Source organism: Ambystoma mexicanum, chromosome 3q, assembly GCF_040938575.1.
Source record: "Ambystoma mexicanum isolate Mex_15411 chromosome 3q, UKY_AmexF1_1, whole genome shotgun sequence".
Classification (NCBI taxonomy): domain Eukaryota; kingdom Metazoa; phylum Chordata; class Amphibia; order Caudata; family Ambystomatidae; genus Ambystoma; species Ambystoma mexicanum.
Window position 1 is genome coordinate 461,910,453 of NC_090926.1, and position 22,119 is coordinate 461,932,571.

At 43.7% G+C, this 22,119-nt stretch overlaps 2 protein-coding genes and 1 long non-coding RNA gene across 6 annotated transcripts in view; 1 reads left to right on the forward strand and 2 right to left on the reverse strand.

The window, feature by feature from the left end:
• The window catches only part of ZMAT2 (zinc finger matrin-type 2), a 204,485-nt gene extending 200,040 nt beyond the window's left edge, over positions 1-4,445 (reverse strand). The window contains exon 1 of the mRNA XM_069654212.1: positions 4,251-4,445. Within this exon, the coding sequence (XP_069510313.1) occupies positions 4,251-4,268 (18 nt within the window). The 5' untranslated portion in view covers positions 4,269-4,445. The remainder of the gene's footprint in view (positions 1-4,250) is intronic.
• A 524-nt stretch (positions 4,446-4,969) lies between these two features.
• LOC138582676 (histidine--tRNA ligase, cytoplasmic-like) overlaps positions 4,970-22,119 on the forward strand; it is a 556,920-nt gene continuing 539,770 nt past the window's right edge. For 2 of the 4 annotated variants that reach the window (XM_069654214.1, XM_069654216.1), the window contains exon 1: positions 4,972-5,556. In XM_069654214.1, coding sequence (XP_069510315.1) covers positions 5,455-5,556 — 102 coding nt within the window. In that variant the 5' untranslated portion in view covers positions 4,972-5,454. Of the gene's footprint in view, positions 5,557-22,119 lie in introns of all 4 variants that reach the window. The other 2 variants (XM_069654213.1, XM_069654215.1) reach the window with 2 other exon arrangements.
• Positions 16,625-22,119, reverse strand: part of LOC138582677 (uncharacterized) — a 192,139-nt gene continuing 186,644 nt past the window's right edge. The window contains exon 3 of the long non-coding RNA XR_011305060.1: positions 16,625-16,856. This is a non-coding gene — a long non-coding RNA (uncharacterized lncRNA). The remainder of the gene's footprint in view (positions 16,857-22,119) is intronic.

Consider the following 22,119-nt stretch of genomic DNA (forward strand, 5'->3'; position numbering starts at 1 on the left):
CTTAAGTGCTTCCTTGGAACCTACCAAAAGCAATTTGGTTTTATCCTAGTTCAGGCAAAGCCCATTGGCTGCCATCCATGCTTGGATAGTATTGTAAATGTCATTGAGGGTCTTGGAGTCGGTGTCACAGTCACCCGTCAGTGGGAGGAGAATCTGGGTATCGTCGGTGTAATTAGTGTACGAGATACCCAGCGAGTCGAGGATGAGGAAGAGGGACCGTGTAAAGGTATTATAGAGGGTGGGCGAGATGCAAGAACCTTGTGGGACGCCACATAGAATGACGGTAGGTGAGGCTGAAGCTAGGTCGGGGAAGACTTGCATGGTCCTTCCTTGCAGAAAGGAAGAGATCCATGCAGTGGCATTGGGCGAGAATTTGGCTGTGGTAGCTAGGTGGTGGCATAGGACCTCGTGGTCATCAAGATCAAATTCCGCCGATAGATCCAAGAGGAGGAGGAGGAGGAGGAGGAGAAGGAGAGCGGGCTTCCCTGCATCTCTCGCATCATCCATTTGGTTTTTTAGGTCGAGTAGGGCAGTCTTGGTCCCGTGTCCTGGCCGGAATCCAGATTGGTGTAGTCCAAGAAGTTGGTTTTCCTCAATAAATTGCTGTACCTGTAGATAGGCTGCTTTGTCCAATATCTTGAGCTTGAAGGGGACCATGGTAATGGGCCGGTAGTTAGGTGCGGTAGGGTCGAGGGTGGGTTTTTTGATGAGGGGACGGACCCAGGCTTCTCTGAGGCATGAGGGGACTTTGCCAGTGGCAAAGGAGGTGTTGACAAATGTTGTGAGAAAGGGGGTGAAAATGGTCGCACATTCCTTAATGAGTGCGGCTGGGTAAATGTCACCTTTGCAGTTAGATGGCTTAATGGATTTTATGATGTTAGTCACGTCGCATTCTTTAATTTCCTTGAAGGAGAAAGAATTGGAGGTGACTTTGGGAGGGGGGCGTAGAGGCAAAGGGGGCTATATTCAGGGATTGTCTGGTTGTCTGTATTTTGGTTTGGAGGGTGTTGAGTTTGTCGTTCATGACTGTTTGAATCCCGTCACACCAGGTCTGGTCTTGGGTGAAATTCTGTGGAGTGGCTCTCTTAAGTGCCTGAAGGTAGAAAATATCTCTTTAGTGTTGGATTGGGCTTCAAATGAAATGGCTTTGGCACGTATAATAGCTTTTTTGTACTCTTTGGCCCCAAGTTCGAAGGTAAGTTTTGCTTCATCTGTACGAGTGGTTTGCCATAGGGATAGTGCTGCATGTTTCTTAGATCGTAGTACAAGGAGGTCTGAGGTGAACCAGGCGTTGGTGTGACTAGTTAGTTTGGCCTTCCATGGTTTAAGAGGCGAGATAGCCATTAAAGCGGCAGTTGAATCTATGTCGTAGGTGCGAGCTAGGATCTCTGGGGCGGCCGAGAAGGGGGGCCTGAAAGCTGGTCCCAGTAGGAATGGGAGAGGTTTTTCTTTAGTGTGTTGGCTAGAGCTTCTGGAAAGGGGTTGTGGCAGAGGTGGTGCCTGGACATGCTTATTCCTGGCAGTGGGGATACTGAAGTGAATGACATGGTGGTCAGACCACGGTGTTGGTGAGTTAGCTGTGATGGTGCAGTTGTGTTGGGCTATCCAGTCTCAATAGTGGCCTGGATGTGTGTTGGTCCAATGTTAGTGTTGGTGAGCTTAGCTATGTATGCTGCAAATGAGAGAGTGGCATTGACTTGTCTAGGGAGCGATAATGAGTCGAGATACACTCACATTTCCTTTGACATAGTGATGGTATTATCGTCTATAGTAACGTATTCTGGTTTGAGTTTTCTGAGACAAGTCTGGTTGCCTACCAATAGGAGCTCAATTTTGTCGTCTAAGCACAGTTCATGTTGAGCCATCCAGGTTTGGATGATCTGATAGATGTTGAGTGATGTGGAGTCTCTCTCGTAGTTGCCTGTGAGGTGTAGGAGGATCTGCGTGTCGTCCACATAGTTAATGTAAGACACTCAAGATCATCTAGGTGAACAGTGGCTTTAAACAGATTCATTAAAGAAACCCCACAATGTTCACATGCTACAAAAAGGAATGGTAATCAGGTGGTTGAAAAGGTGCTTGAAGCTTTCAAATAGGGGCCAACTCTACGGCAGGTCATCTTGTTTCAACCGATATGGGGCTGTCCAGTCAACACCATGATGATTCCACGGTGAGCAAATTTTAAAATTCAACAGCCACAATGCACGTTGCTGGCATAGGAAATAACTACAAACTGCAGACAGCCTGAAAAGCTACTGAGCGTCTAATTTTGACTGAGCGATGGTAATGCAGCAAAGAAAAAACAAGGCTACTGCTGTAAAATTCAGTGAGCCACTGCAAGTATCTAACGTTGTCCAAAACGTGTTGAAAGAGAACAGATGTGGACATGAACAGAATGGAGCTGTACAAAACAAGGTCACTTGTACACACATTACAAAAGGCACAGGTCAAAGATCAAATGTTCATCTGCAGGCCACAGCAGTGACGCACAGCACACAAGTCTGAAACTGCCCCACAGAGTCTCAAATACCCCACCTACATCAGTCTGCCCAATGGTGCCCATCATCTCGCAGATGCAGCACGGCAGAAAGATAGCCTTTGCGCCAGCAGCTCAGACAAAAAAAAATCCACAAAATACCTCACCAGGGGAGAGAAAAGACCCCAAAGAAAAGCACCCGAAAAGTTTACAGCCTTTTAAAATTGATTAATTTACCAATCCCCCAATGCCGAACATCAACGTGGCAAATGTGTACAGCGCAGCACACAATGATTATGGACACATTAACCAGACCAAACAGCAGAGCATCAGGCAGAGCCTGGAGATTGTTACACTTGTTTATAGTTAAATAAAAGCTCCTTTATATTGCTGCATTTATGGCATTACCTTTGGTGCAGAAGCCGAGTATCGCTCTTTGCTGCTCACCCTTACATCCGTCAACCGTGAGAGCCCCCTCTATTTTGACAAAGTATGTACAGACAAAAGGGCAAAGCTGAAGACCATGTCGGGAGGGGGTGCCAATAGTAGGCTAGACATATGCATGCAGTATGGGCCATCAAGAAGCAGGCATGGGCAAGATGAGCTAATAATCATAAGGCGGCAGAAAAAGTCCAGGCAAACAAAAAGGAGGCCACATAGCCAAGCTTGCTTTTCATTTCTTTTGGAACAGCGTCATTTCTTTTGGAACCAGCGTCAAAACTACGCAAATACAATCTCTGAAAATGCTTCTGTTCAACTTTCTGCAGCCCTTGCACCTTCTTTAGGCCAAGGTATGGTGCACCAAGCTTCTCGGACACCACATGTTAGCTTTTTTGCTCCTTTCATCCGGAAGGACCACTGCAAGGTTTCTGCACCATTCTGAAATCGAAGTTAAGTAACGACTATAACACCACTTTAAGGGATGCATGTGGCTGTGTGCAGGGTGAGAGAATACTTTGAAGCATGTGAGGGGCTGGCCACGTCCCCTGAGAAATTCGAGCGAAGTTTGAGATAACACTCAGCCTGCCAACCTACATACTAAAGGAAGTTTAAATGGTTGCCCAAGTTCTAAAACTCTAAAGCTGCCTTTTCTCTTAACCAAACTTTCATGCTTGCCATAACTTAGATCAGCTAGTTATGGAAGGTGCTGCAGATAGCCCCTTTCCTTCAACTGCCAATTCCCAGGTCCTTTTGACACATAGGGTACAATGAGAAAACGAGCAACGGAAGCCTTTAGTAAGATACCAGTGGAAGAAGAGCAGGAAGACCATTTTCCTCGTCACTGTATTGCTTGTTATGCTTTGTGATGACTTTAATTCCTTGAAACATGGAATAGCAATCTGCTATAATAGATAGTCTGCGCTCCTCACCAGACAAAACTCGTGGTACTATCTTGCTGTTTCCCCCCTCTACTCAAGCCACTCTCCTTCAGATCCGTCTAATAGCCTGGATACCTTTAGAAGGGAGGAGAGCACGATATACACCCAATAATATAACCCAGACCACTATGCATATCAGTACCCACTTCCTCTGCCATCCCAGAAACCTCTACCAAAGTAAACCCTCCCTTTGACACCCCGGAGATCCTCTCTCTACCAGAGAACCCACACTTGCTATCCCATTCCCAGCCCATTTCCTCCCTACGCCAAGCTCTCACAAAATCCTAAACCCGTCCTCGATTTGGTCACTTTAAACCCGACCCACGTAGCATAGGTTATACGGGATTATCATGCTCAGAATCGTCCCTTTTCACCACCGTTCCCTGACCACTTACCCCGCTGCCTGACGCCATGTTTGGAGATGAAGTAACTACCACCACAATCAAGATCTTGAAGCAGGAAGAACCACAGAGTCTCAGTTCAGCAGCCAGAGCACAGTACTTCCAGCCATGGAGAGACAGCGAAAGGAGCGAGACCGGCGAAGCACCTTTTTGAAAATGCGCAAATTAGGCAGCCATATTGGAATTGTTATATTGTTTTGAGCTCTTTCGAAATATGTGGCAGAGGGCATGTATCCTCAAGAGCTTTCAAAAAATTGTAATATACTCTTTCTGTTTTATTTATGTATCAGTTTTGAAAATGATTATTAATTTATAATATGCACAATGAATGTATTTAATCAAAGTGACACAAAGTATACATTAGCGAAATTCACGGTCCTTAAAATATGTATATATTTTGTTTGCACGTACTGGCAGTTTTTAAATACAGATTTTTAACTCGGAAATGGCCTCGCAGGCTCGCATCGAAAGACTGCCTAACAAAGTGAACGTAAAATATGCCCAGTTCAACGTATTGGTGATCTTAAAATCAAACTGTGTGGTCACCTTCAACTCGCCACTGTTGCAAATTAGTTCAATCGTCTATTTTCTTTTACCGTTCACTGAAATCAGTTTACACTATTGTCGTCCTAGAGTCACACCGTCCCAAGATGTCCGCCCTGTTTATCCCATTCCAGACAGCGAGCACATTTCCGTGTTAGTCTTTCTCCTTGTGGTCCCTTCTCGATGTCCAGTCAAGGTTCAGTAATGGATGGATGTATGGTGCTCACGGAACACTACATAGCATTCACACATACTACAGTTTAATATCTTAGTTCGGCGATCATTTGTTCAGTGCAAGTGTTTTTCACTCTACACAAGAACTCCGTCTTCTTGAACTCTATTCGTTGGTTTTTATTTAGTGTTCTCTATTCCTGCTTTTTCGGGTTTTCCTATGTTCTTACCTTTACCCTGATCGCCGCATGCACTTTTTCTGCCACCTGTCATTGAGAAATGCAAACTGTTCCCTTTTAGGGCAGACTTTCTAAATATTGTTAAGTGGTTGGAGGATGTCTGTGCTTCAGTTAAGCCGATGTCCTGCCTAGACGGAATTAATTGAAGAGTTTTTATTCTCCGGACACAATGCTAGGATTCAGTTGTAGTTGACCGTTTCTTTTTGCCATCGGGGATTGCTCGAATCCAATTCTGAAGCCAAGCAATGACATCTGTCAGACGTCTTTTTGCAAAAAGGTGGTCTCTGAGCAGGATGAAGTTCACTTATATGTCTGGTCGGTACATGTCCTGCCCTCCCAAGAACCAGGTGAGATGTTTTCATTTTCGGTATTTTCTGCATTGCTTTGCCAGTGACTATGGCGAAAGTAGTTGTAGAGATAGTTTGCATAGCGTTAAAATCATGGAATTGATTTACTGTGGCTAATAACTGTTGTAAGCAGCTGAAGATCGCTTTACATAGCTGTCAAGTGATCCTCATCTGTCCGGCCCGAACAGCATTCTAAACCCATTTGGTTTTCTGCCATCTTTTCAGAATTACCCAACAAACGAAACCGAACTGCAACAATTCTAACCAGTCACTAGATGCACAATAATATATTACTATTTAAAAATATAACTATACCTTAGTTATTGATCAAATTACTTACTGGTCATCCTCATTGCTCCTAGTCTTCCTCGTGATAGTACTCACTTTGCACTTGTGTTGAAACATTCCAGAAACTGGGTCTTAAGCTTACTGTATGCCACAAACAAATTGTTAGAGTGGCTGAGCAAGAAGATTTTGTTTTACTGAAACCTACATCAGTACATGATACTGAGAGATCCAGTCTGTGGGCCACTTTTGATGTCCCCAAGGCTCCCACTAAGCCAGTAAGAGAGATCATTTGCTGGGTGCCTGATATTCTCCATCCATCTCGACCAATAGAATCTGTGGGGTCACTTGAGGACATAATTTACTTTTCGATCATCCTCCGGGCACAGCACAAAGCATTAAGCCTTTTGAATTGACATTTTTATCATGGAACACGCAGGGCCATCTTCATCGGTTTACTAATCCAGCTCCAAACCCCTTATTCAATCCGAATTTGGCAATACATCTTCAAGAAACGTGGCTTACGAATGCTCTATTGACAATGGCTATGGGTATTCCTTTACACCTGCATTAAAGGGTTTGGCAGGAAGACTGTATGGTGGACTCTTAACATTGGTTAAATATTCCAGTGTTTTATCTATAATTGCTAATGTTGATGTCTCTTTTGGGATTCTGGCAACCCATGTTCAAATTGCACTTGATTCCAAGAATTGAAGTTTTTGTCATAAATGTATACTGGCATGTGGGGATTTTCTAGGAAACATTTTGGAATGTATAAATGACTGGTTGGATTTCTGGAAGAGAGGAGTGATACTCTTCTCAGGGGATCTTAACGCTGTATGCAGGGCTCCTTTGGTATCATATAGAGGCAGAACAAAGAAACATTGAAAAGCTTATATGGGCCAGATTTGGTCCAAAGCGCTCAGTGGGATTGGACAAGTAATGTTAAATGGAGCAGTCAGGGATGTCCCGAGCCGGTACACATGGTTTAATGGCTCTAATCAATCACCACTGGACTACATCTTCGTTAGCCAAAGTCTGTTTGATAGATGTCACTCCTTAAATATTCGCCCCACAGAATTTAGTGACCACTGCACACTATCTTCAGGGTTTGTGATGGGGATCTCACTGGTTTAGCACTGGTTTAGCACTATCACAGGGGTTCTGATGGGGATCTCACTGGTTTAGAAACTGGAACCATTGCCATGGATTTGAGCGTGGATATGGCTGGAAATCGAGTTTGCTGGAATCCTTTATCAGTTAGAAGACCCAATTATATCTTTGCCATATTTGTCATCACTAACTCCCATGCCATTCGCTCTCCTGTTTCTCAGTGGAAACATTTGGGTTTCAATTGGCTCCTTACTTGAGCAAAGTATGCTGATGCATAAAACTTCTACCAAAGAGTCTTGAAGGAAACATCTGCATCTTTATGAGGGGAGGTAGTTGGCCGAAGGAAAAGTTTGAGGGCAGCAATTAGAGTAATAAAGAGATCCCCTAAGCCTTTAGTATCGGATAAAAATCAAGATTATAAAAAAGCTAATCAGACATAAAAACTTTCGATTAAGGGTCATTGATTTTTGAGGGGTACACATGTTGTCTTTTTTGGCCAATAAAAACTCTAGGATATTTAATGATATGGATTCCCCTGAATCAGTGAACATAATAAATCCTATTTCAGAAGCGACTTGGGTTTATCATTTTACTGCTCTCTTTGCTCAGCCTAGTAGCTCAACTGGCAAAGGAATCTGGGGTTATGATTACGCACAAAAGGATTGGATCCTGCCAGTTGTCACTAGTGAGATTGGGGATATTATAAGGAAAATTAGCCCCTCAAGGACCCCAGGCTCAAACAAACTAATCTGTTATTCGAAGGAAATCCAGATATTTTGGCAGTCCTTTTGATCAGATTGTTTATGTTTATAATGAGCAATGCGGTACCCAAGGGCTTAAGGGAGCAGACATAAAAAGAGATGCAACATGAAACATAGTTTAAATAGTTTAACATATGAGGCTGAAGTATCAGAGTAGGTTCTAAAAAGTAAGCACAGGCTAATAGAATAGTAGGGTCTTCAATGTTTTCTTAAAGACCTCTGTAGAGTCAATGCCTCTGATATCGGGGGATAATGCATTCCATGCTGCTGCCGACGCTGCCATAAATGCTCCATTACGGGTTTTGGCCAGTTTACAGTGAGGGGTGATCAAGATGTTCATATTATTTGATCTAAGAGATCTTGTGTATTGTTTCTTTTTAATCATTTCCATTAGATATAGCGGCATTTGACCTTTTTAAGGCATTTGTAAGTAAAGAAGGTCAGCCTAAAGCATATTCATGCCTGCACTGGGAGGCAGCGCAGGCTTCTTCTGGCCACCATAGATTTGTCGGCCGTGTTTGACGTGGTCCATCGTGGCCTTTTATGAGCCAAATTGGATCAATTGGGTACTCCTAAAGGGTTACTGCACCTCATGGGTCTTTACGAAGGATCAAATGTACAAATCAGATTGGATAAGCAGGGTTCCCTGTCTCACAAAATCAAGACATTTTGGGGTGTAAGGCAGGGGTGCGTGCTGGCGCTGACCCTTTTTAATGTATATATGTTGGATGTTGGCAAATTCTTAACCTCTGCCGTCCCCAAAATTTGCAACTTGATAGTTGCATGGTTGGCCTAAGCGAACGATTTTTATCATTTTCTACTGTACACAAATAGGACCACAGCGCGTAATTAATGCTTTTTGGCATTTTTTAAAATGCTCACTCTCTGAAGGTGAATGTGGAGAAAACAAACATGCAATGCAAGCGGCATAGGTTGGCTCAAAAAAAGTGTCTGGTATGTTGAAACTAGCCCTATAGCGTTGGTTGATCATTTTATTTACTTAGGCTTTTCTATTGTAGCGAGACCGCAAAGGGAATTTATTAAAGCATGGTTGAAGACGCGGATGATACATTTGATGAATCAAGTGCACAGAATTGATAGTAGGTATGGCAAATTCTCATTGAGTCCCAGCATTGAGATTTTATGAGGGGTAAATTGTACCCAAGATTTTATATGGCTCAGAAATTCAGGCAATTTGGGTGTTTTTTTTACACTCTTTGGAAAACTTTGTGGCGGCTACCAAATTGCACACCAATGGCACTGATTTGCTTCGAGCTGGGCATTTATTCTCTTAAAGCAAGGGGCAATTGGACATTTAACATTTTTTATTATAGAATTTTAAATCCGCTGAAGGATTCTTTATATGTCGACTTAACGCCAATTTTTTTTAGAATAAAGGTGACCATTTTTACGAATACATTTTTAACATTCTGCAGAAATATTAACCAAATTGGGTCATCCGTGACAGAATTAGCGACAAATCCTATGAAAGTTAAATTGGAGCTGTCACGCTATGATTTGGCTACTACTATGGGGGGGATACACACGCACAAATCTTTGAGCCACTTGAGTGCTGATTACAAAATAGCAGGTACGCTGGCTCCATATTTACCGATCTATCCCCACATTCGAATTAGAGATAACTTTCTCCGTTTGCAGTGGAATATGCTACCCACCAGGGATGTTTTAATTCGATGTGGGAAATTTCTCCCTTTGTAAAGCGAAAATGAAAAGGAAACTTTGAAGCATTTCATTACTCTCTGCCATGCATTGATGCCAAAAAGACACATTTTTCCGTAAGTGATCATGAGTCTGTGTGGCAACTATGTTTATCTGGGAGAACGACTGCGATTGTGATTGTAGTTAAACACTTCCTAGACTCACTGATATTAAATCCCCTGATGTTGGAATTTGTTTTAGTATTGCATTTTTAAGTGAGTAATGGGAACAGCACAGGGTTGTCTAGCCTTAATTGTTTTGAAATGGAAGGCTGTCATTTTTCTAAAGTAAGTTTTAATCTGAATTTTATTAGGATGTTCTTATTCGAGGTTTTAGGCTGTTAATGATTTGTAAAGGTTTTAATTAACAGATTCGTTATTTTTTCTATGAAATGCTGTATTAAAATATGGTAAGGCTTATTTATAACCAAATAAAAATGAAGAAAGGAAAACAAATAGTACTTACATTTGATTCACCAACCTTCATGGCTGGAACCTTTTTTTTTCTCCAATTGCCCTTCTTCTCTGAGGTAAAACGCATCCTTCCACCCATAAGCCTTAGCTAACATTTTCCCACATTGGTCCATGAGCCCTCCTACCAGTACTCCAGATAAGATTTTGAGGTGGTAGTATGTTTCTCACTATTTTTAAACTTTGAGAGTAAATGTGATTTCTAGGGAGTAAAAATGAGTTTTCTACTTCACATGAGAGTAAAACATATGTGACATCCAGCTGACACATGCAAAAGTTAAATGTATGGACATCATTATTTGGTCCACATCACCACAGATAAACAGATTTCTCTTGCTATTAACACATAAAGCGCACACAGGGGTTTCAGCGCACGAACAGGCAAAGGGAGGGGAACGGGGGAGAAAACAAAAACAACGATCTTACTAGGCCCAGTGTCCTTGAGAACATGCAAGTGCATGGGGAAGGGAAAAGGGGGGAAAGTGCATGGCTGGGTGGAGAAATTGGAAAGTGCAGAGCATAGAAGAGGACAAGATAAATAATAAGTCAAATAAATAAATAAGGTGATCCAAAGCAGTGGTAGTGCAGCCTGTGAGTGGCCAAGTGCAGGGTTAGTCAGGTAGGGAGTATCTGATAAGTGCAGAGGGGGGGCTGTATGGGTACAGACACAGGGGTGGTCAGGAAGCAGTGCAGGAGGGTGGCAGGGTGAGCAGGTACCTGGGCCCGAAGGGAAGAGGGTGGCCAGGTGCAGCATTGCCGAGAAAAAAAGCAGATCAGCAGGGGAGAAGAGGCGCAAAGGCAGAGGCGAAGAGGAAGGTCTTGAGGAGCTTCCGGAACCATAGATGGTTCTCCTCAAGTTTCAAGGTGGCAGGTAAGCAGTTCCAGAGGGAGGACCCAGCCGAAGATAGAGATCTACCACCAGCTTGTTTCTTTGAAAAACGACTGACCCTGAGGGAGTTAGTGGTGGAGGAGCAAAGGGCTCTAGAGGGGAGGTATTTACAGAGGGATAGTTGAAGGTAATTTGGTCCCAGGCCCCAGAAAGCTTTGTGGACAATGCAAAGGGTTTTAAATTTAATCCTTACAACCACAGGGAGCCAATGAAGGGATTTCGGAGCTGGAGAGATTTGATCCCAGGGCTTGAGGCCAAGGACAAATCTCACAGTCCTGTTCTGTATTAGTTGTAAAGGGCCGAGAGTGGAGGCAGGTAGATTCATAAAGAAGCTGTTACAGTAGTCCAACCTAGAGAGAATCAGAGCACTGGAGACAAGGAGCTTCTGAGGGAAGGAGAGGAAAGGAAGAGTGCCTTTAAGAAGGTGCAGTAAAAAGTTTGACTTTTCGGAGACATCAGAGATATGTGCGGAGAAGGAAAGAGTGGAGCCAAAGATGACACAGAGGTTCTTAGCTTCGCAGGTAGGGGCAGGAGGAGAGCCAAGGGAGGCCGGCCAGAGAGTAAGGGGAAAGGATGGAGGGGGTGTACCAATGAGGAGGATCTCGGGCTTGTTGGCGTTTAGACAAGGATCATTTGCGGCACACCAATTTTGAATGGCGATTAGGCAGTCGGAGATGAGGGAAGCCTGAAAATGAGTTGGGTGTTGTCAGCATAGCACTGGAAATTTGAGCAGAAAATGGAAATGCAGTAGGCGAGAGTTACCAGATATTGGTTGAAAAGCCAGGGTGAGAGGTTAGACCCCTGGGGAACACCATAGGTAGAGAGGGAGATAGAGGATAGGAAGGACCCAAGTTGTACCTGGGAGGGTCGATCAGAGAGAAAAGAGGTCAGCCAGGCAAGAACCTGATTGGTAATACCCAGGTTGTCATGGAGACGATTGAGCAGGGTGGTATAGTTGACCGTGTCAAAAGCAGAGGAGAGCTCAAGTAGGATGAGGACAGAGGGAATGTTAGAGTCAAGGTTGGAGAGCAGGTCTTCACGGATGTTCAGGAGAGCAGTTTCCGTACTTCTGGCAGCTCTCGCATGCAGAGAATAGGTACAACAGCATCATAAAACTGCCTAGCGTTTCCCTCACACAGAACAGGTCAGCTTGAGTAGGAGCCCTTCAGGCTTCCCTCACTCACAGAGAAGGCAAATCTGGACAACAGCAATGCATTAATCATGTAAAACAGGTGGAGTTAATCTATGGAAGGCAAAGCAAGGTTCGAAGATACCCACACAAAACAGATAAGGAATGGGTCTCTGCAGTAGAAGCTCACCTCACATAGAACAGGTGCAACATATTCTTCAGGAGTGCACACTCCCTAATATAGAAAGGGTATTTAATGTGTCTTAGTAGATAATTCTTTCCTCACATGGAACAGGAATGTTTTGGGTCTCAACCGGCACTATTAGCACAGATCTGGTCACAGCTGTAGAAGTTCCACTTGCATAGAGGCGGAACTTCATGGGGTGGAGCTGTGTAAGATTCCTCATGCTGAGCAGGTAAATTAATGGCCCCAAATACAAGCTAGACTTGCGTAGAGAGCCTAGGCCTCAGCAGTCCAAATTCCCATCACAAAGAGCTTGCCCAGTGTTAGGAAAGATTTCCATTTCCTGAGTAATTTTCCCTCCAGTTGTGTACCCCCCCAACTTTTCTTTTTTGTCTAAACACCATAGTCTGACTTTTCCAGAGGAGCACAGCCTTCTGCTGCACTCCCCTGGGCTTTTCACTCACTGTTTATGGGGAAACTGACATGGCCTTAAAAACAGTCAGTACTTGGGAGACTTTGTTTCCCTTAGTCCTTGTCAATGTTGCAACTTTTCTGCAACATATGACAAGTGCACAAAGTACCTTACAGTACAGTGCACTTGGGTCTAACAGTCATTTCCAAAGGCCTTAGATACTCTCGAAGGATTTTTTGGGAGAAGTGCAGATGTGCCTTGGACAGGGCTGGTGGCAGGTTATAATTTCGTGTATTTTTAACCCTTTCCTGCCAGATAAACCGCAGGTACCATGTTTGGCACAAATAGGTGGCCTGGCTCCAAAATGGCCATGCCAGGAGGTTCTTTGTCCTATCCTTTGGCCATCTTGCCCCTTCACGTTCCCCAGGTCGAGCCGACCCGGGTCAGTCCTTATTTGGGCATGCATTCTCCCACGAAATGCCAAGCTTTCACGGGCTTCTGCATCCCTTGTGTGTGTGTGCCCCCAGGATGTGGGCTGGACTGTCTAGTTCCAATACACATCTTAGGTGTCAGAGAGTTTGGTGTGCTGTGAATGCCTGGGACCACCGTGGTCCACGATTGGCCCATGTATGGTATGCCTGTATGTAAGCAAATCTCCCATTGGGTCCTCTTCGTTTTGGCGCGAAGGAGATTTTGTATAAGAGAACGCTCCAAACACCCATACCATGTCAATCTCTGGAGTTCTCACTGATTGAAGGATAGGATCCAAGTATCCTCAAACTAAGAAGCCGAGTTGAGGAACCATTGGTGACCCGCTGGAAGGTTTGGCACCCTGAGCCTGCTGTCGTCCCGTGGGACCCCTCTGCATCTGGTCATCCTAGAAGGTCTGCGAAGACGCTTCAACCCATTGAATAGTGGGACCAACTATTCCCGGCACCTTCATAAAAAAACCTGCAAGTAAGCCTTTTCGAAAGCTTCCCATGGTCAACCAGTGGGCTGACCAGCTTGCGCAGGAGTTTTGCCCTGATACCGCCGCTGTTTCGAGGAGGCCCTTGAAACTTGGTACATCGCAAGCTCTGTGTTCACAGCACTCTCACACCGAATTTCGTACACTTGGCGTTCCCAGGTCTGGAGTAAAGTTAGTGCACCCAAACCAGAGTATACGCGGTTACCGTGTCGCCCAGCCGTGGTGACAAACTTTGCAAGTTCATTGCAGCTGTGGTCCTCTATGCCCTGAAGCCTGCTACAGCGGAACTGGCCTGATCCATCCACCAGGAGCGGAGAAATCGCCACTGTCCCGTTTGGGAATCAATGCTGTATCTTCATCGCTGAAAGTCGCAGAGCTGCGAGATTGCCACATTTGAACCTGCAACCGAAGTGGACTCGACTGCCGAAGTTTGGTCCGAAGTGCGCTGGGGGTCGGTGAGTAATTGCAACCCTTACCGTTGCCCCCTAGCACATCCATCCATATTTACGCACAAGGGGCCCCTGATGTCCCCTCTCTTTTCCACTGTTAGTGAGAACTGGCAAACTATTCCCGAACTCTGGAACCTGCTCTGCCCTGTTGGCGAGACCCTTCATGAATAGTGGGAATTTATTCTTCATCACCTCACCCACCTTCCTGTGCGTTGGCTGGCCCGAGTTACCCTTAGATCCTTCAGAGGTCACTAAAGTATTGAATGAAGTAATAACAATTCCACTGCATAGAAGATGACGGAACCCTGCATGAAGCGCTACATAAAACAGTTTAATACCTATCTGGATTTCCACTAAAGTATGTGAGTTGGCATTTAATTACGAATGTAAGCATTTCATTTTTGTTTTGTAACAGTGCTTGCACTGACTGAAGATTCAGGTTTTGATAGTTTTAAGTGTAGTTTTGAAGAATTGTAAGGGGCTGTGATGACTATGATTGCTGTAATGACATAATGACAATCCCTCACCCTTGAGCAAGGACCTTGATGCTGCTGAACGTTTATTTTACCATTTACAACATCGATTGAATGTTGGTTTAATGGACATTCGAACTAGACATTGCATACTAATCCATGCCCCAGATAAGGGTTTGAGGTGGCAGTAATGTGCACGCTTTTATAAATAATTGGAATGTATATTAAATTAGAAGAGTACAAATAATTTGGCTTAGCGAGAGTGTAAATAGTATGTGAAAGGCAACCAGAATCGTACTAAACTTGAAAATGAATAGAGCACAACTAAAACAGTTTTGTAGTAAAGAGGTCTGGCTTCAAACAAGTAATAACATTTGTGAAAACCTTCTCTCAGACATTAATATGTATGAACACACAACATAGATATTTCGTGATGCATCATGTACCAGTACGATTTCTCAGCAGATTGAGCACTCAACACAATGTTCGAGATCTGCAGGTCGCAGGTTCGAATCCAGGCAAGGCCAACTCAGCCTTCCATACTTCTGAGGTCGATAAACGACTATTAACTTGGGTGATAACTGTATGTAAAAATGTACAGCACTTTGGCAAAAGCCATATACAAAAACCGCATAATTTACATTGATGATAAATGCACACAACACAGGAACTCTGACAAATACTTCGGTGCAATGCAAGCAAGCATTCACTAAAAAGTATTGTTTGTTTAAAGAATACTTTCCATCTTGTTACTGGTATGATCCTAAAATGCTAGGAAAATAAATATGCATATTGCATCATTTTCATGAGACTCTACAGAGCCAAAACACAGCAGAAGTTGAACATATAGAAACCATTCCTCTTGTCACTGTGTGCTGTTTCTGACAGGGTAGGTGTGTGTAGCACAGAGACAAATATCTGAACTGCTCCTGCCTGGCCTGCAATTTCATCCATGCAGATAAGAATCAAAAGAGGAGTTCTGGGTTCCATCAAGTCACTTGCTCTTTGCAATGCACTCTGCTCTAAATTGGTGCATATATGGTATGCATAGAAAGATAAAAGGTGTCGTATATAAAAGATTTTAATGCATAAAAAGTCCCAGTACGATGCTTATCTGGAGGCTTGAGCCCTACCAAAACCATGTCTTAAGTACTGCGACATGGAAGAGCAGGATTCGAAGTGATGGGGATTACCAGTAAGTAATGTGATCATTGTATCCTGCCGCTCTTCCTCCTCCCAGCACTCACATTTAAGGAATATTAAATATAGTAACAGTAGGGCCTTTGAAACACCACATGAAAGGCAATGCATGCTGCTGCACACCCCATCACCAACTTTATAAGAGCACTACCTTTCCCCAGTGTGTGCGTGAACTGAGCACACCGGTACCAAGGGAACAGGCTGCCTGACTGCGACATTCAGCCTACATTAATGTCTGATTAATGTGTGTAGGTAGGTGCATGACCACTTGTGAATTAGCCATGCCTCTGGGTAAACTTCCATTAACCTTCGCTGGCAGTGGAATTATGCCACCTTCATATGCCATGCAAATGGCAGATCATATCTGCCGGCCAATGGAATCACAGTAGCCCTCTTGCCATCACCTGCAGGCCCTAAAGTCACAAACGAGTAGTCCACTTTCCGAAAAACTGCTGTCCATCCAATGTACATGAGCACTATTACCCCCCTGAGATCCAGCTTATGACAACCCTCCTCTCTGGAGAAGATGGTTTCAGATTGTAGGACTGAATTTGCAAATCCTGTTACCCATGGAATTTGGGAACAGCCTTTCAGAGAAAAGAAGGGATACAATGATGCATTCAGACAGAATCCTCAAAAATGGCTCCATACAAAAATGTTTTTCAATCTTCCCATCCTGCGTGCTTATGTGATATGATGGTAAGAAAAAAAAAAGTGTTCAGCATTTCAAACCCGTGTGTCCATTGGAGTACTTTGCAGGAAATTCAGTACCAGTGAAAGAGCTCGGGGGGCCCTGAATACTCCACAAGTCTGGAGCGAGAGAGAAGCTCTGCAAAAGCACTGGTGACTGCCCTCGGAGTAGAAATGGGCAAACCCTTTCTGAATTTCCCCCCTGCCACTCCAATAAGAATTGCAACACAGCTCGGATGTCACAAATACGAGCCTGTACCATGGCACACATGATTTGTTACGGTTTTCTTAGGATAAAAGAGGGAAAACTCATGCTGCACCTTAATCGGGATAGGTTCTCTTTAATCAAGATGTTGGAATGGTTACAACTTTTAGTGCAGGTCAATTACTACATTCCCTGCTGTTAATCTTCTAGTCTTATTCTGCTCTCCTCTTCTACGTAGTGGTGGTTTTCACCCTGGATCTGTGCTGCAGGGCCAAGATGTCGGGGTTGGCTTCTGGCTCCACAATATGCCCAGGTGTAGCCTTCTTCCTCCTGTTGCACCTTCTCCAACATTTTCTGCAACATAAAGAAGCAGAAATTTTTTTTTTTCAAATGTTCCCATCATCTTCCCTCTTTTAACCACCCCGTACCTTAGTCATTGGTGGTTCCCCCAGCCCTCAGTATTCCCGCCCTTATTCCCCTGTTCATTAGATCGGGCATCCCCTCTCAAGAGGTCCTGTAAGCCGCTGATGGCATCTAGTTGGCACAGGTTTAAACCGCAGAATGACGCGATCACGCTACTGCATCATGGCATCATCATGGGGCGTGATGATGTCATCGGTTTTCGTTCAGTTTTTTGGGCATAATAAAGGCGGCAGGCATTTTGCAATGCTGCAAACTACCAAAGAGAAGAACAGGAGGAGTTTTGCTCGTTTCTTGTTGTAAGTAGAACCTTTTATGTAAAAAGAAATAAAGCCCAGGGGTAGACTTTGGGGAAAGTATTGACAGAGTGTTATGCTTTCCCATAGACACATAACCTTCACTACATGATACCATTAAGTGGACATTGGTGATCCTGGTTTTTGAACCAGGTTTTTCCGTCTTTGACTAAGGTGGAAAGAATCTAAGAGATTGGGCCCAAAGGTAAGAGAACTGGGACTGGAGGGGATTTATAGAGCCATTTGAAGAAAAGATTACTTAAAGATTCCTGACTAAAGGGTTTTTCCTTTACTGTAGGGATTACCTGTTTTTGTAAAAGGACTAGAGGTACCCAGTGGGGTGTAACCTGTCCAGCATGTTTAACTAATAGCACCTTGATGTAAGGTAAGCTTTCGTGGAGTTTATTGGTCTATGTATGATCTAGACTAGGTTGACTTTGGCTGCTAGAGTAACTAGGGGAGTAGGAATCTTGTCTGGTGGAATGGCGAGAGGGTGAATTATTTTGACGCACCGGTATTAATTAAGATAGCGTGAATAACATTTAAAGTTGAAGATAGTCTAAATAAATTAGTCGAGACTCACCTGTTAGATATGTAGCATTAATTGTACATTTACAAAGACTAAGGGAATCTTTCTGAGTGGTTTTGGAATTAATTGGGTCATTTGGAGACCCATTGTAATAAAGTATATCTGTTTTTATGTAAATAGGGACCATGAGAGGATTTAGATGCACCAATTGATCATTTCTTCAGTCAAGAATACTACACGTACACAGTCTATCAGCCCCTGACAAATGTCCGACGGAGTAAAGCCTTTAGGAGAGAAACTTGGACAAGTTGGGCTATTGGAGGCGCATTGAATTACATACTGTTTGTATTTTGCTTCCAAAGTTTGAAGAATAAAATAGTGCATAGTGACACTGTATGGTTTTAATCCTTGTGTGATGTTGATGGATGAATTTCTGGATTGTGAATTTTTTACGGGATATTTATTATGTATTTTGTCTGATCGTATGTGCATATACATTTAATAAAATGGATTTATATTACATTTAAAGGTCATATGTGAAGTACGTTTTTCGAGTCCCCTGAGTATTTCCCTAGATGGGGAAGCCATTGTTTATATTAGTGCCCACATTCAAGCAGCTGAATGTTACGTAATACAAACCTGTGTAATATATATTTTGGTTAATGCATGGCTTCTTCACTAAACTGGCGCCCTTGATCTAATACCACAATTCTATGCAAGAAACCGGCGGTTTGATCAAAAATTAATCAAAGGTGGTGCCCAAGCTTTATGTAGTGGAAGTCGTCACAATATTACACAATCACAGGCAGTGGTTCTACAAAAAAAATAAACCAGCCTGCTTGACTATCCATAGTTCGCACACCCAAACATCCTTTTACATAATCAAATCTCTATATGTTTAATTCTGACTAGCAATAGGCTTTCTAAACTTAATTCTGCCACTTGTTAGCCGCTAGTATTGCACAAAGTTACATTTACAAATTATTCCAAGATTTTTGTTTTCCCCAATAACACCAGTAATTTATAGAATCAAAGAACCGTTGCATAGATGAATTACATTTATATACATATTTGTACATCACTATGTTTTTATCCGTCCCCTAGTGTAAGTGTGGGGATGGACCTTTAGATTGTTCATGTAATTGAATGTAGGGTATTATGCATTCCATGTGAGTTTTGCAGATCTGGGTTAGGGAAGCAATGTTCTCAATTTAGAATACACAGAATATTTCAACCCACCCAACTTGGGAGAATGGTTTGGTAATTTATATCACAGATGTAAGTGTCCTTCACGTCACAAATAGAGTGCCACTGCAGTTTAAAAAAGGAGGGATATATGGGATTTACATTTTCTTTATTTTTATCGCAATAGAAATTACACAATCAAACTTGCTCTTATTTCCCTTGTATTAAATAGCCATGGCCTTCACAGAGCACACATTACCAAGCATATCTTCATTATCCTATGATACAGAGAACTCTTCTTATCACAGCTTAATGTTAACTACTTGTGTGAAAACACTATGGGTACAATTCTGAAAAAGGTCTGGGAGCCCCTCTACCGAGAACAAACACAGCCAGATAGCCTGTTCTCTGGGCAGGGGCCCACTCTGGAGGGTCTACTACCACGCTTTAGCTTGCTGTTCATTTCACAGGGCCTTTTCTCACTGTGCCTTAAGAGAGGATCAGCTTTGCCTCACTGAGGAGGCCCAACAAAATCAAAACACGTGTCTGGGGTTGCTGATAGTACTCTTGTTCAGAGGAAAATTGCCTGGCATTTCTGTTCTGGACTACCCTGGTGGGTGGCACCAGACTAATATGAAATAGATATTTCTCCTCTGTGAAGGGAGCTAAAACGTGGTTGTAGACCCTCCTGAGTGGAAGACATTCCATAGAACAGGTTATTTGAACTTTCTCAATACATGGGCCCTACACCCCTGTTCACTATGGGTACAATTTAATGAGATTATAATTTACAAACCATTGGGCACTTGCTGCATAAAATGCTATCTAGATCACAGGACACAGCTCAGAAATGTATTTTTGGTAGGAAATTACATTTCACTTGATTTTACATGTAGTGAGAATGCACTGTACCGTTCCCATTTAATCAATGTATTTTGGGATTACCTTCCCAAACCAGGCCCCTTCTGGATCTTATCAGGGGAATATTTTTAGAGAGCATATTATCATTTCTATCAGGGAATGTTCATACTCACTTTGAATTGATCTTTAATGACACTGAGCCAATAGAGACCCTCTCAGATTGGAAATGTCCATGTCAGCAGGCCCCTCCTGATCTGCTTCTATGAAGTTGGGACTGCCTCTACTTCCCTTCTCTACAAGTTCACTTGTGGAGGTGACTCATTCCATTGGAACTGGAATCTTCCCATTTGCAGCCCTTAAATTGGTCTCTTCTATTAATCTATCCATTGGGAACACATGGTGTTCTTTCATGTAGCTTTTCCCAGCCATAATCCTATCCCATCATGTCATGTTATGCAACATTTATATCACGCCCATCATCGCTGTAGTGCCCTTTCGATGTGTGGACTTGTCTGAAAGGTGGCATTTTGTGACCCAGCAACACTGTCTCCAGATCTTAGTCTGTGGAAAGGAAGAGAGGTTTGGGGAAGAGGTGATGGTAGAGAGAAATTAGACAACAGAATGACTTAAATCAGAGAGGAAAAACTACTGAGATGAGTGGAAGGGGATATGGTTGTCTAAAACGGGCCACCCTAGCACGGTGGCAAACATCCCGCTCTGGCAAAGACAAAACTGACTTTAATGATCGCTCAAAAGAGTACAAGAAGTCAATCATTTTCGCCAAAGCCAAAACTTTTGAATCCAGAATTTCCGATGCTAAATCCAAGATGACATTTTTTTCTCTATCTTCAGAGAGCTAGAGACCCCTACACCTGCCCCCCAGAACTTCACCAAAGATAAGGCATGGTGTGACGAAATACAAACAGCCATACGCAACAAGCTGGATTCACTCCAAACCACTAAACAATCGCTCACCAATTCTCCCACCCCCACCCTCCTGACACCTCCCCACTATTCTCATTTAAGGCCATACAAGAGCAAGACATGCTCAACATCATGAGAACCATAAAGCCATCCAACTGTAAGGGTGACTCCTGCGCTGCCACAATTAGCAAAGACTGTGCCGATACCCTTGCACCATTCCTGACCGCCTTCGTCAACGCCTCCTTTGCCACAGGGAAAGTCACCTCCTGCCTCAAAAAAAAAAAGTTTGACCCACCCTCTCACAATAACTACAGGCCCATCACCACTGTCCCATTCTTACTCAAGATACTGGACAAAGCAGCCTACCTGCAGGTGCAACACATCATCGAAGAAAACAAGCTCTTAGGACTATGCCAATCCAGCTTTTGGCCAATGCACGGGACAGAAACTGCCCTACTTACCTAAAAATAAAACAGATGCCAGAGACCGAGGCAAACTAGCCCTACTCCTACTTCTCGACCTCTCTGCAGCATTTGACCTTGTTGACCACAACGTCCTTTGCCACCACCTCTCCTCCACGGCCAAATTCTCACCCGACGCCACAGCCTGGATCACCTCCTTCTTGCAAGGCAGGACCATGCAAGTATTCTGACTTAGCCTCTGCCTCACCCACCATCATGCTATGTGGGGTGCCAAGAGGATGCTGCCTCTCTCCCTCATTTCCTCATCCTTGATGCACTGGGTATCTCCTACGCCAACGATACCCAGATCCTCCTCACCCTCACAGGGAACTATGATACAGACTCCACAACACTCAACAACATCTACAACACCATCCAGACTTGGATGGCAGCCAACAGACTATGCCTTAACTCTGACAAGACAGAACTCCTTCTGGTAGGTTCCTCTGACACATTTAAAAACCTTGACACCCAGTTTAGCCATTTCACCATTGACTCTATCAAAATCCCAGTATCCGACACAGTGAAAACCCTCGGAGTCTATCTGGATTCCAAACTATCCATGAATAGACAAGTCGACGTACCATGCTAAACTCATTAATGCAGCTAGGCCTTTTCTCTCCAAGGAGAACTGCACTAACATAGCCAGAGCCATCACTGGCTCAAGGCTAGACTATTGTAATGTACTATTCTTGGGGCCTTCCACTAAAAGCCTGGAAAGACTGTAAGTCATCCAGAACAATGCGCTCCGTGCAGCTCAAGGCATCAGCAAAAGAGAACTCATCACGGCCGCCAGAAAATCAGCCCGCTGGCTCCCAATAAAAGAATCGTAGTCAAAGTGCTGACACTGACCCATAAATGCATCCACCTCTCCGCACAGGACTACCTATCGCAAAGAATCCACACTTCCACCTCCACAAGGCCAAATAGGACACCTTATG